The following is a 14495-nucleotide window of genomic DNA, read 5'->3' on the forward strand; positions in this document are numbered from 1 at the left end:
GCTTCTAGATCTATTTTGGGTTGGCATGGCAGTTGTATCTGCCAAACTTTACTGAGAGGGTAGGATGAGATTTCACAGGGCCTTGAAGGTTAGGCTAAGGAGGGACTCTTAAAACCAGAGATCAGGCCATCCCATCCTGGGGCATGTTTTCTGAGGGTTTCCTCAAGTGACCAGGATATTAAATGTATAAAAAGGAAAATATATATAAATATATAAAAGGAAAAGAAAAAGAATATGAGTAGCTGGATGTGGTAGCTTATATCTGTAATAGTAGTCAGTAGGCTGAGGCAGGTGGATCGTCTCAAGTTAAAGGTACTTCTGAGCTACACAGTGAGATTCTGTGCCAAGGAAAATCAACAAAAAAAGCCGTATGTAAAAATGGCATATCACAGCCAGGCAATGGTGGCGCACGCCTTTAATCCCAGCACTCGAGAGGCAGAGGCAGGCAGATCTCTGTGAGTTTGAGGCCAGCCTGGTCTACAGAGTGTAGATCCAGGACAGCCAGAGCTGCTACACAGAGAAACTCGGTCTTGAAAAACCAAACATAAATAATAAATAAATCAGGGATTTCCAAAGACATGTACTAGCTGAAGTAAGTTGCTCCCCATCTGCCGTTAGACAAGTTAGTGGTGAAGCCATGCTATTAAGATAGTGGGGAAACACGGGCTGTGCTCCACAAAGGCTCTGGACTAGGACTGGTGGCAGTCAGTGATGAACTGGCACTCTGGGTGTATGGTTTAGCCATAGTGCACTTGACTAGCATGCTTAAGGTGCTGGGCTATTAGCCAGGAGGCAGTGGTGCATGCTTGAGGTGCTTGTTTCAGGTTTGTGAAAGTAATGATTCTAAATAAAACTTTAAAAACCCAACCAAACAAAACACAGGTGACGCTTTCTTCCCCCACATCTTGACATGCTTCTCTTTTTGCATGGTACTGGGGACTGACCCCAGGACTCCTGCTCATGCTCGGCAAGCCCTCTATCACCGAGCTACATCTTCATTCTTTCTCTTAACAAGTGTTGTGCACCAATTCTTTCGTTGTATAGCTTTGGACAAGTTACTTAACCTCTCGGAACCCGTTTCCCGGTCTGCAGATGGGGAAGAGTCATACGTATATTGTCACTACTGAAAATGATTTAACTAGTGTAACGCTCTTAGACCCGGATTCAATATTCAGCAGTGGGCACTAGATATCACCATCATGTTGTCACTATCATCACTCGTGGCCACATTCATATACCAGGCCATTAATGTTGGTGATCTTGATGGGTCTAGAAAGAATATAGAGATAAACGCATCCCGTGGCACTAGCAGAGATTTATTTTTTTGTCAGTTGTTCCAGTCATATGTGGGCACACAAGTTACTCAAAATGCCTGCTGCCTGAATAAGCAAATGATTTCCCGATGAATTTTCAAGTTCTTTATTTGGCAGTGCTGGGAGCACTGACTGGTGAGCTCCAGCCCAATGCGGCAAGCTCGGGAAAGGCAGGAACCGACCCGGAGCTCCCGGCTGGCTGTCAGATCCCGACTGCAGGGAGCAAACTATTAAGGGGCAGATAATTTTATCTGAATTTTATCAGATAAGCTGAGGTAGGATCCCGGAAGGGAGCCTTCCACAAAGACGACGAGGAGCGGGCGGAGACCGCCGCCGCCACCGCCGCCGCAAAGGCTGCTGGGAAGCGGCGGTCATCCCGAGTACCGCGGAGCCCTGACATCACGCACGCCGCCGCAAGCCCCGCCCCCTGAGCGGCTCACGTGGCCGAGGGGCGGGGCCAGCGCTCGGTTTGTGGGAGTCAGAGCCATGGCGGGCTTGGTTGACTTCCAGGACGAGGAGCAGGTGAAGTCTTTCCTGGAGAACATGAAAGTGGAGTGCCACTACCAGTGCTACCGCGAGAAGGACCCGGACGGTAAGTGCCGCCCGGGCAGCCGGGCACGCAGAGGAGGGGCGCGAGCGTTTGACCTGGACCCGGTCACGTGGCGGGCCGAGGACGCCTGAGGACGTGGTCAGGGACACTAGCGGGCTGTGGGCGGGGACTTGGGGTGCAGCGGGGCGGGGCTTCTGTGGAGGGGCGGAGCCCTCAGGCTAGACCAGAGTGGTGCGGCGGCGTAGGACGTAAGGACTGGAGGTGCGATGGTGAAATGGACCCTCCGCTTACATGTCTTTGAAGGAATCGGTTAACACGCATAGAAAACAAATGAAATATGTGATGGTAGTAAATGCGAGTCAGGTTTGGTGTCAGCTGTAATTCTAGCATTCGGGAGGCTGAGGCAGGAGGATTACTTAGAGCTCAGGAGTTACGGACCAGCCTGGGTACATAGCGAAACACGGTCCAAAAGAGGAGTGGATAAGGAGACTGTACTGATGGATGGGTTCAGCGGTTAAGAGCACTTACTGCGCCAGGCGGTGGTGGTGCTCACCTTTAATCCCAGCACTCGAGAGTAAGAGGCAGGCGGATCTCTGAGTTCGAGGCCAGCCTGGTTTACAGAGCGAGTTCCAGGAAAGCCAGGACTGTTATATAGAGAAATCTTGTCTCGGAAAATCAAAAGGAAAAAAAAAAGCGCATACTGCTTTTGCCCCCGTGGGGCCGTTTACAAGTGTCTGTAACTACAGTTCCAGGCGATCGATACCTCTGGCTCCACACCACTTGCACATATACACACGTATACATAATTTAAAATAATAAAAATTTTGAGACCAAGTATCATGTAGCCTTGACAGCATTGTAGTCCACGCTGGCCGTGGACTTAGAGAACCCCCTTCCTCTGCCTCCTGGGTTTCCAGCGTGAGGCACCAGGCCTGTTCACATAATTAAATCTTTTTTTTTCCCCCCTAGTCAGGTTTCTCAGTGTAGCCCTAGCAGTCCTGGAACTCCCTCTGTAGACCAGGCTGTCCTCGAACTCAGAGATCCACCTGCCTCTGCCCACCAAGTGCTTGGCCACCACTGCCTGGCACAAAATTAATTTTTTTTTTTAAGTGAAATAGGATAAAAGAACTGAGTGGAGAATACAGCACAGTGGAATGGCTTTTGAATAAAGCATTAAAGGAGGAAACAAACCATTGTAGGTCTTTGCCAGGCAGAGGTTAACAGCTAATGGAAAGGTCGGAGGCAGAAATGGCCTCTTGTGTGCAGTGAGGTGGTTGAGTGTATGGGTGATTGATGCTCAGAGAAGCAGCCAGTGTCTCTGAGTTCTTTTCCTGGAGTTTTATTCATGTAAGGGAAAAGAAAGAAAATGGCTCTGGCCGTCCCTTCCAGTAGCTTGCAGTCTAGTTTCTAGGAAATGACTTGCTATTTCTTAAAACTAGTCTACTAGAGAGTGACTGTGTGGACAAGGAAGCCTGGATTATTCTTTGGGAGATAGTCCATGTCCCAGCTGAAGAGAAATTTCAGAGGACTTGACCCTTTGGGGCCCCTGAGGAGCAGGGTGGCTAGGCATGGTCTATAGGGGTGAGTTTATAGTCAGTGGAGGAGAGGTGGGAAAACCAAGTTCTCTTTTGGAAGGTCGAAGTCAGGATCTGGGAGAATTAAGTCAAATTAATTTTTGTTTTGCAATCTTGAGGCTCAAACCTAGGGCTTCTGAGTGTACTAGGCAAGTTTTCCACCATTGCCCTCTACCTCTAGTTCCAGTTAAGTTTGTACAGGGAGCCTGGACTGCAGTGTGTCCGGCCTTTTACAGAAGGGGTTTAGAGCTGATTGAGGAGTTCATGGTAGTTGGTGTGTGTTATGTGGAGAATATAGAGCAGTGAGTGGAGGACAGCCATGTCCTCCACTGGCTGAGGGCTGGGGCTATAGGTCAGTTGGTAGTGTTCACCTAGCATACACAAGGCCCCGAGTTCAATTCCTGTCTTAAACTGGGTATGGCAGCACATGCCTGGCCTGTAATCCTAGCACTCTAGGAGGTGGAGGTAAGAGGGTCAGGGGAGAGCCTCAGCTACATAATGAGTTCTGGTCCAGCCTAGGCTATATAAGACCCTGTCTCAAAGAAAGAAATAGAACTAAACAAATGAAAATAATATGTATTATTATTATTTTCAATGTCAGAATGCCCTCTCACCAGTTAGCTTCCTCGGTAGTCATCCAGGCAGGTGCAGACATATGTACCTGTGTAATGTTTTTATAAAGGCAGAGTGAATCTTACCCTTTTTTTAAGAGATTTCTCAGTTGGTAGCTTACTTGTATTGTTTTTATTCTGGGGGTAGCGGTTGAACAGAGGGCCTCTCACACTCTAGACAAGTACTGTACCACTGAGCCACACACAGCTCCAGCCCCACTTTCCTTCATAAGAACTCTTCTGTGGTTTGTAGTTTGTAGTGTGCCCAGTGTGTGGAGAGGCTGGGGTTCAGTCCTCAGCACTCATGTTTTGTAGGGTCTTCCTTCCTACCCCACAGCTCCTTAATTCAGCCATATCCTACCATATCTGTGAAAGGTTCCTTTCTTCATCCACCTGTTTGTATTTACAGGCTCTTTCTCCAGGACTCTCTGGCCCCTTTCCATTTCGTTTTTTCTTGACATGCTAGGGCTGGAACCACCCAGGGCCTTGTACTCTGCTTTGCCATGGAACAACACCTCCAGGACCCCCCCCCCCCATTGTCTTTAAGTAGCTAGTGCTTTCTTCGTAGTCAGGTCCCAGCTCAGCTATCATGGTCCTTGGTGGCCCAAACTGTGTTCACCATTCTCCCGAGATGCACAGCGAACTTTCTCATCATCCTGGCTTATTTCAGTTATAACACTTAGTGTTTGAAAACATTGAGTTTCCTTATTGTATTTCCTTCTTACATAGCCTGAGCTGTACTCTTTGACTAGGTTGTGGAGGACCTTGAACTCCTTATCTTGGCTCCACCTTGTGAGTGCTGGGATTATAGGCATGAATTTGCATGCCTGGCTTAGAGTATGGAATGACAATATTCCCAGCAGCTGTGTATCTGGTATATACTTTCACACATATGATAGTATGTATATGTTTAAATATTTGTTGACTGCGAGTGAATGAGAAACCATCTTCGATGTTGCTGAGAATGCTAAGGGGCTGGCTAGGACTGGGACACCCAGGAGGGAGACCTATTCCCCACCACTGTGGTAGCTTCCATCTCTGTTTTCTGGGCTTCCGGGAGTAAGGGCCACCTCATTTCTGGTTTGCTGATGCAAGAGGAGCCCACAACGCCTTTTAGGTTTTAGTGTTTTAATTGCAGAACTTGCAGAGCGGTTCCAAAGCTAGCAGAGTGTCAGCCATGGAGGTCAGCTAGTGTTTGGGCTAGGCTGACAGGGAGTAGGATTGGCAGTGGTAGAGCCATTGCTGGGCTCAGTCTTCTGATCCATCCATTGCTGGCCACGGGGAGACATGGTCCCCTGGGGGAGGGCCCGGACACTGTGCATTTCTGTGCTCAGCCTGCTTGCCGTACTTGAGGAGTAAGAGCTAGACTCCATCTGACTCCCTGGACCCCTTGAGCAGCTGACCAGCAGCTGCTGGCATGGGCAACTCCTCTCTCCTCCAGGTTGCTATCGGCTGGTGGACTATCTGGAGGGAATTGAGAAGAATTTTGATGAAGCCGCCAAGGTGCTGAAGTTCAACTGTGAGGACAATGGGCACAGTGACAGCTGCTATAAGCTGGGGGCCTATTACGTGACTGGAAAAGGTAAGATGCAGGTCTTCACGGGCCTCGCAGGCATGGAGGGCAGTGTGGTGGGCAGAGTATGGGCAGGGGTTCAGCAGAGAGCTGGTGGAACAGCATCGCCCTTTCCGTGAAGCCGTCTTTGAGGTTGCTGTGGGACCTTGAGCTAGTTAATTTTCTTTTTCTTAAAAAATTTCTTTAAATTACATTTACTTATTTATTTTGGTGTGTACCATGTCCTACATGTGGAGATCAGAGGACAACTAGCAGAAGTTGGTTCTCTAATTCCACTGTGTAGGTTCTGGGAATTGAACCCAGGCCATCAGACTTGGCAGCAACAAGGCATTTCTCTGGCTCGTGATTAAACTACTTTTTTAGACAGGGTCTCTCTACATAACCCTGGCTATCCTGGAACTCACTGTGTGAACCAGGCTGGCCTCAAACTCACAGAGATCTGCCTGCCTTGCCTCCTGAGCACTGAGTTTAAGGCATGCGTCACCAGGTCTGGCTCATATTTCTTTTTTTTTTTTTTTTTTTTAGGATATGGTTTTACTGTAGTTTTGTTGGGTGCTCTGGCTAAAGTCATCGGAAAGGAGGGAACCCTAATTGAGAAAACGCCTCCATAAGGTCAGGCTGTAAGCAACCCTGTAAGGCATTTTCTAAATTAGTGATTGATCAGAGAGGGCCCAGCCCATTGTGGATGGGGCCACTCCTGGGCAGGTGATGGTCCTGGGTTCTATAAGAAAGCAGGCTGTGCTCTACAAAGCGAGTTCCAGGACAGCCAGGACTATTAACACAGAGAAACCCTGTCTCAAAAAAAAAAAAAAAAGAAAAGAAAGATTAAAAAAAGAAAAGGAAGCAGGCTAAGAAAACCAGGGATGGATTATGGATGCAGAAGAATAAGTCCAATGAACCTTTTCTTCCCCAGCTTGCTTTTGGTCATGGTGTTTAATCACAGCAATAGAAACCCTCACTAAGACACTGGCCTAGAGTTCAGTTTGTAGTCTAAGCTGAACTGGAATTTTCAGGACGCTCCTGCCTCTGCTTCCTTACAGAGGAGCTGCTGCTGGAAAGACCAACTTTCATCAGCTCAGGAATTTTAGGACACACACACACACACACACAGACACACACACACACACACACACCCATGTCAGGATCTCACCTACGTAATACATTTTACGTATTACAAGTGAAAAACAAATTATCCCCAAGAACCCACATGCATCCATGTCCAAGCAACTTGTTATAAACTAACAAAGTTTAAGCAAGCAAGGTACTTTTCTCAGCCAGGTCTTTTACTGGCAGGCTGCATTTTGCAGTTACAAAAGGATCAATCATTTTATTATTATTATTATTATTATTATTATTATTATTATTATTTGTTTATTTATTTTACTTTTTTGTTTTGTTTTTGTTTTTTTGAGACAGGGTTTCTCTGTGTTGTTTTGGAGCCTGTCCTGAATCTCGCTCTGTAGACCAGGCTGGCCTTGAACTCACAGAGATCTGCCTGCCTCTGCTACCTATGCCCGGCTCATCAACAGTTTTTTATTGAGAAGTTGAGAGCAGAAATGGTTAACAAGGAATTAACCATCATCTTTGATCTTCAGCCTCTGCTAGCAGGAAAGGTGTGTCAGCCAGCAATAACCAGGCTGCCACTGTTTTTGTTCCTGACTTCAGTGAGCCCCTCACTTAACTATTTGAGCCTTTCTAAACATTAAATTGTTCCTCAAGATTTTCTACCTCAAAGCCATTAACAAAAACATCTTAACCTAACTTTACTAACCATCTACATCTATGAATTCTTTCTAAGGGTGGTGGTTGAGTCATTAATCTGCTCCAGCAGCAATGCTTGGAAAAAGTCAATCACTATTATTCTAAGTACCAGTGACACTGCCCAGTGAGGGGCTAGAAACCCCCTGAGAGTCTTCATACAACTCATAGATTGTAAAAAACAAACAAAACAAACAAACAAATGCCGGGCGGTGGTGGCACACGCCTTTAATCCCAGCACTCAGGAGGCAGAGCCAGGCAGATCTCTGTGAGTTCGAGGTCAGCCTGGGCTACAGAGTGAGATCCAGGAAAGGCGCAAAGCTACACAGAGAAACCCTGTCTCGAAAAAACCAAAAAAAAAAAAAAAAAAAAAAAAAAAAAAACTCATAGATTGTGAGGGGTGTGTTGCTGGCAAGGGAACTAAACAGGTATACTCAATAACAGGACATGTAGTTCCTGGGCTCTGCCTCTCCAAGGCTTACTCTGGAGTGGCTTTGCTGACCACCTAGCTGTGTTCCATATGGGAGCCCCCAGAAGTTTCCTTGTGAGATCTGAGTTTGCCTGACACAGAGGAGCCACATAAGGGGATGATTTGACCATGGGCAAGGTCGCCAGGTGGTTGGAAGGGTCTACACTTGGCTGTGCCTGGGGGTGGTCTTTTGCCCCTCTGCTTGGCATTCCTATAAAAGTCAGGGCCTGATGGATAAGTATCCAGGTCCTCCTGAGGCTCTTCTGTGTTTCTGTCTCTCTCTTCAGCTATATTTCTATCTAATATTTCCTGCTGTTCCTGCTCAAGAGTACTCTGGGGTAAAGTGGGGATGGGATGGCTCCCCACAGTTCCATGAGTTCCAGTGCTCTCTGTCGGTCCCCTGGCATGGCCCCTGACAATCTGGCATGACAACCATCCCAGCCTTAGCTAGTCACTTTCAACTCCATGTCCCAGTAAACTGCCATTTACAGAGCCTGAACTTACATAGTTGGGTTACAGATTAAGATTCTGCCTCAGAATTCAAAAGAAAAAGAAAAAACAAAAGTGTAGCTGAAGTTTTCCTGTGTCCACCCCAGCTTCTGCAGCTGCTCAGACCCAAGTAAATACACAGAGGCTTATATTAATTAAAACTGTTCGGCCACTTGCTAAGACTAACTGTTGACTAGCTCTTACACTTAAATTAATCCATAATTCTTATTTATGTTTAGCCATGTGGCTTAGTACCTTTTCTCAGTTCTGCCTTCACATCTTGCTTCCTCTGTGTCTGGCTGGCGACTCCTGACTCAGCCTTCCTCTTCCCAGAATTCTCTTCTCTGCTTGTCCTGCCTATACTTCCTGCCTGTCTACTGGCCAATCAGCACTTTATTAACCAATCAGAGCAACACATTCACAGCATACAGAGCGATATCCACAGCATGAAAGCAGTAGCTCTTACTCCATAGTTTTATTATGAAGGATAGACAGTATAGGTATGAAATGCCCACTTGAGTAGATTATAGACCACCAAGAATACAAGGCCAATGAAAAGTCCTTTATGTCCTAGGGCCTGAGAACAGGCTCATACCAGAAAGAACTCTCTACCCGAGATGAAACAGGGTGGGTTTCTAAAGTCCACATCACAATTACATCACATCAGAGGCATGGGAAGGTGGGGAGGGGGGGGGTCAGTTTGTTAAAACAGTTTGTTCTATGTTGTAAAACAATGAACCTCCGGAAGCTACATGAGAACGTTGTGCTCAGCAGGATGTGGTGCTGAGGGTGCTGGGGAGCAGTTAGATAGGTTAGATTAGCTAGGACAAAATGGAGTTACTTTGGGCAGTTCAGGTAAAGTTATTAGTGTGTGGGCTGTAGAGATGGCTCAGCTGTTAAGAGCACTTGTTGTTCTTGCAGAGGACGCACGTTCACAACCATTTGTAACTCCAGTTCCAGGGGATTCGACTTCTGACCTCAGGCAGTAGACACACACATGGTACACATACATGTACACAGGCAAAATACTCAAAATAAATAAAATTTAAAAGTAAAATGTAGTAAAGTGATGGGTGGTGGTGGCGCACGCCTTTAAGCCCAGCACTCTGGAGCCAGAGGCAGGCGAATCTCCGTGAGTTTGAAGCCAGCCTGGTCTACAGAGTAAGTTCCAGGACAGCCAGGGCTACACAGAGAAATCCTGTCTCAAAAAACAAACAAACATATATATAGTAAAGCTATCAGGATGTAGTGAGCACAGAATAAGAACTGAGATATTATGCCTTATATTTTTTCTCATGCTCTAATTGACTTTATATCTTAAGTAATGCTAAGTTTTTGCCGGATAACAAGTTTCCCTCTTTGCTTCTGTGGCTTAGGAATATGGGGTTGGTTTAGCTGGGTGCTTTGGTCAAAACACTGGCAAGGGAGTAGTACTTGCAGTCGTTGGAAGATGTGATTGAAGTTGCTCTTCAGATGTTGACTTAACTCACTGGCCTGATAGGAAAGGCCTTGGCTCCTGTCAGGTATTGTCAGGGGACCTGTGATCCCAGTGACTGAGCTCTCCATATCTCCCCGCTGTGCTGGAGTCTCCTGATGATCTGCCTTTAGCTCTCTTCAGGGTAAGTAGCCCGACAGAGAATCCAGAAAGGATTGGAGCAGTGGCTCAGTGGTTCACACTGGCTGCTCTCCTAGGAGACCTGGGTTCCATTCCCAGCCCCCACATGGCAGTTACAACTATTTGTAGCTCCAATTCCAAGGGGTCTGAGGCCCTCCCCTGGCCTTTGCAGGTATCAGGCATGTATGTGATACACAGATATACATGCAGGTACTCTCCTGTACTCATTAAATAGGTTTAAAAAGTTCAAATCTCTTCTGAGATTCATGCATTCTCTTAACTGTTATCCCCTATAAGTCAGAATCAAAAAGCAGATCACATACTTCCAACATTCAATGGCACAGGATCTACATTACCATCCCAAAACACAGGGAAGGGAGCATAGTGAGGAAATACTGGACCAAAGCAAGACCAAAAACCAGCTGGGTAATTCCAAACTCTGCATCTCCACATCTGATGTCAAAGCACTCTTCAGATTTCCAACACCTTTCAGCTTTGTTGACTGCAGCACACTTCTCTCTCTTGGGCTGGTTCCATTCCCTGTTAGCAGCTCTCCTCAGCAGGTATCCTATGACTCTGGCATCTCCAACATCTTGGGGTTTCCAACCCAATCCAAGCTTCAACTTCACAGCTTCACAAAATGGCCTCTCTAGGCCTCCATTCAGGGACACCCCTGACACATGTCTGGCCTCATCAGCTTTCCTTAGTCGCTGAGGCAAGTTCCACAACCCCTTTCTTCTGTCCTTAACTCTAAAGCCAGAACCACATGACCAAAGTTGCCAAGTTCTGCTGCTTGCTGGGGCTGGAACATGATCCCCTCATTCAATTACATCTTCACCAACTTTCTATTTTTTTTTATATAGTAATTGTATTGTATTTATTTTAGGAATTAAATTCAAGAAGTGTATTGAATTTGAAAAACCATTTACAACTCTAAGAGACTGGTTATGATAGGACAATTTCCTATCACACAGTGATCACAGAGTATGGCAATCTTAGGTGTGTTATTTCTTTTTGAACTACAAGAATAGTATAAAATTTGGACAGTTGTGAGAAGTTATTAAGCTTTAAAAGACTGGCATATTTTTCTTTTTTCTTTTTTTTTTTTTTTCTTTTTTTATGCCGAATGCTGTTTATTGAAGGAGGGAAGAGGTCTTAAATACAGGCTTACATCACAATGGGAGAACCCAGGAGGGCAGAAGTTCGCTACAGATGTTTTACAATCTTACATCTAAGCTGTTAATGCCCATTATGCAGGATACACAGACAAGAAACTTCCCTTAAGCATTCAGGAGGGTAGAACCTGGCAGGGAATTAGCATAGGGAGGATATCAAGATCAAGGTCAGCAAGCAAGGCAACAGACCAACTTTCTATTTTTGATGATTCCCTTCACTACCTAAGCTTGGCTGTCCTGAAACTGGATCTGTAGACCAGGCTAGCCTCAAACTCAGAGATCTGTCAGCCTCTGCCTTCTGAGTGCTGGAATTAAAGGCATGCACCACCACACCTGGCTCTAAGCTTTGTTTAATTCCTTTTCACAAGTTGGAAAGTTAGCTGGGTGGGATCTTGCACTGAGGTCATCTCACCACCCTTTATTCCATTTCTTAATCAGTTTATCTCCTTCAACACAGGACTTAGCTCCATTCCACTTTCTGGTGCTCCTTTTCTCCTCAAAAAATTTTCCTTGCTCAGCTTGCTCCTTTTCATTATAAATCTTTATAAGCGTGACTAGTGATAACCACACAGCAGAGTCAATACTAAGCTGTTTCAAGATTTCCTCAGCTATCAAAATTAATCCTGATCTCTTCACTTTTGCCTCAGGCAGACTCTTCAGACAAGGTCAAAAAGCAGCCACATTCTTCACCAAAATACCACAAGAACAATCTCTAGGCCACATATTAATATTCTTCTCCTCTGAAGCCTCTTGAGTCAGGTCCCCCATGGTTCAAATCACTCTTAACACCACTGTCTTCCATGCTCCTACTAGGATGGCCCATTAAGCAGTGCTTAAAGCATTCCACTGCTTTCCTAACCCAAACTCACAAAGTCCATATTATTCCAAATAGAAACTTGGTCTGGCCTATCACAGCAATACCCCAGTCCCTGGTACCAGTTTGTCTTAGTTAGGATTCCCACTTCTGTGAAGAGACACCATGATCATGGCAACTCTTATAAAGGAAAAACGTTTAATTAGGTGGCTTATGATTCAGAGGTTCAGCCCATTAAAATTTATTTTTATTTTATGTGCATTGGTGTTTTTGCCTTCATATATGTCTGGGTAAGGGTGTTAGGTCCCCTGGAACTGGAGTTACAAGACAGCTATGAGCCACCATGTGGATGCTGGGAATTGAACCTAGGTCCTCTGGAAAAGCAGTCATTGCTCTTAACTGCTGAGCCATCTCTCCAGCCCCTGGATGCTACTTTTTTTGAAACAACCTTATTATGTAGCTTAGGTGATCTCAAACTTTGAATTCTCCTGCCTCTACTTCCTCCATGCTAGGGTTATATATGGCATTATGGGCATATACCACCATTCCCAGCTCCTGTGTCAATTCTTTTTTTAGTTGTTTTTTTTTTTGGGGGGGGGGGTTGTTTGTTTTGTTTGTAATAGGGTCTCTCTATTAGGTAGCTCTGGCTGCCTTGGAACTCACAGGCATCCACCTGCCTCTGCCTCCCAAGAGCTAGGACTAAAGGTGTGCACGCACTACCTTTAGCTTTGGTTTTGTTTTTTTCTTTTTTCAGTCTGCCCTGGGAGATTATTTCCAGGAGCTTTGTTGGATCAGAATCCTTAGGTACTCCAGATCCCTGTGCACAGAGAGTTGGCATAAACACCCACACATCCTTCCTTCCCTTCAAATCATTTCTAGCTTGTGCTACCTAATACAGTATAAACACTAATGTAAATAGTTGTATCATGTACTGTTCTGGGAATGACAGGGGAAAGTCCATATATTTTTAGCACAGACATGTTTTTTTTTCCCTGAATATTTTCAGTCCATGGTTGGTTAAATTTGCAGCTGCTGTCTGGTTTGAATGCTGTAATAATGTTCATAACTAATGGAATCTGCATATGCAGAACTCATACATATGTAGGGCCAACTGTATATTTAGATTAAGGAACATTGAATTGCTTATTTTAAAAATTCTCTGTTCTCACTGTAGCCCATGTGGTAGTCTCTGGTGCTCTAAGTTGACATGTCTCTTCCTGTCTTGGCTTCCCTGTAAGACAGCGTGTGAACCAAAGATTCCGTGGCTAACAAACTGGCTACCTTCCTCCATGTTACTTTAGCTCACAGGACTTCACTCAAGGATTGTTCCCTAACCTTGGCCAGAAAAAAATAGGTTCAGCCCTGGTTGAGGGGTGGGGTGGTGATTTTTTTTCTGGGGTGGGGGGAAGTACTAGGGATTGAACCCAAGCCTTCTGACATTGTTAGGCAAGACCTCTACCACTGAGTTATCTGCCCAGCCCTTGAGTTTACATTTTCTTTGTTTTTTATGTTTGTAGGTGGCCTGACTCAAGACCTAAAGGCTGCATCTGCTTGCTTTCTGATGGCCTGTGAGAAACCAGGAAAGAAGTCTGTGGAATCATGTCACAATGTTGGACTCCTGGCACATGATGGACAGGTCAATGAGGATGGCCAGCCTGACCTGGGAAAGGCCAGGGACTACTACACCAGGGCCTGTGATGGTGGCTTTGCAGCCAGCTGCTTCAACCTCAGTGCCATGTTTCTACAGGGTGCCCCTGGCTTCCCCAAGGACATGGGTTTGGCATGTAAATATTCAATGAAGGCCTGTGACCTGGGCCACATCTGGGCCTGCGCCAATGCCAGCCGCATGTACAAACTGGGGGATGGTGTTGATAAGGACGAGGCCAAGGCTGAAGTGCTGAAAAACCGGGCCCAGCAGCTGCACAAAGAACAGCAGAAAAACGTCCAGCCTTTAACGTTTGGGTAGTGTGTGGCCCATCCTCCCGAGCAACAGACGACTCGACACCGGCACCTCTGAGGCCAGACGAGTGTCGCCTGCTGGGAGTGGCTGGAAGTGTGTTTTAGTAAATAATCCTTTGTGTGTATTCTGTGACGACACCCACAGTATGGGGGTTTTAATTTCTAAACTGGACCTCTGGAAAATAGAAGCAAACTGTCGAGCCATAGCCTTTTGGGGTTGGGAGACAAAGAGAAGTTGGGAAATTTAGCAGCCACAGGCCTCAAAGACTCAGCTATCATTATCATTTTAGTCGGAAGATCTTGAAAATTAGAAAGTATCCTAATTTGCATAACAGAGGTCTTGAGGAGCTAAGAACAGCGGCAGTCACGACTGCCGCCCTCTGCCTTATGTAACCACGGTGTGGGCTCCTTGCCTTTCCAGTCAGACCTTTCGACAGATTTATAGGGATCGGGAGCTCTGTGCCACATGAAAGTTGAAGGTAGTTAGGTTATGCCTTGTGGTGGCCAAAGAAGACAAGACCTAAGTGTCCTCTCTTCTAGATAAGAAATTTACAGTTAAAAATTAACCTCCTCAGCTACCTCTGCTCCTCAGGGG

General features: G+C 45.9%; 1 protein-coding gene across 1 annotated transcript; it reads left to right on the forward strand.

The window, feature by feature from the left end:
- Positions 1-1769: 1769 nt before the first annotated feature.
- LOC131905081 (cytochrome c oxidase assembly factor 7) lies at positions 1770-13963 on the forward strand. The gene is made up of 3 exons (XM_059256030.1): positions 1770-1905; positions 5490-5630; positions 13459-13963. The coding sequence occupies exons 1-3, from the start codon at positions 1800-1802 to the stop codon at positions 13905-13907; spliced, it is 696 nt and encodes a 231-aa protein (XP_059112013.1). The 5' UTR covers positions 1770-1799; the 3' UTR covers positions 13908-13963.
- The last annotated feature ends 532 nt before the right edge of the window (positions 13964-14495 follow it).

Source organism: Peromyscus eremicus, chromosome 2 (assembly GCF_949786415.1).
Source record: "Peromyscus eremicus chromosome 2, PerEre_H2_v1, whole genome shotgun sequence".
In the NCBI taxonomy this organism is placed as follows: Eukaryota; Metazoa; Chordata; class Mammalia; order Rodentia; family Cricetidae; genus Peromyscus; species Peromyscus eremicus.

What these genes read in the sequence shown, in the direction of transcription:
- LOC131905081 (XM_059256030.1), top strand. Translation starts at nt 1,800, where the DNA reads ATGGCGGGCTTGGTTGACTTCCAGGACGAGGAGCAGGTGAAGTCTTTC. An exon ending in CCGCGAGAAGGACCCGGACG is followed by an intron (nt 1,906 to 5,489) that starts GTAAGTGCCGCC and finishes TCTCTCCTCCAG; the next exon opens with GTTGCTATCGGCTGGTGGAC. An exon ending in CTATTACGTGACTGGAAAAG is followed by an intron (nt 5,631 to 13,458) that starts GTAAGATGCAGG and finishes TTATGTTTGTAG; the next exon opens with GTGGCCTGACTCAAGACCTA.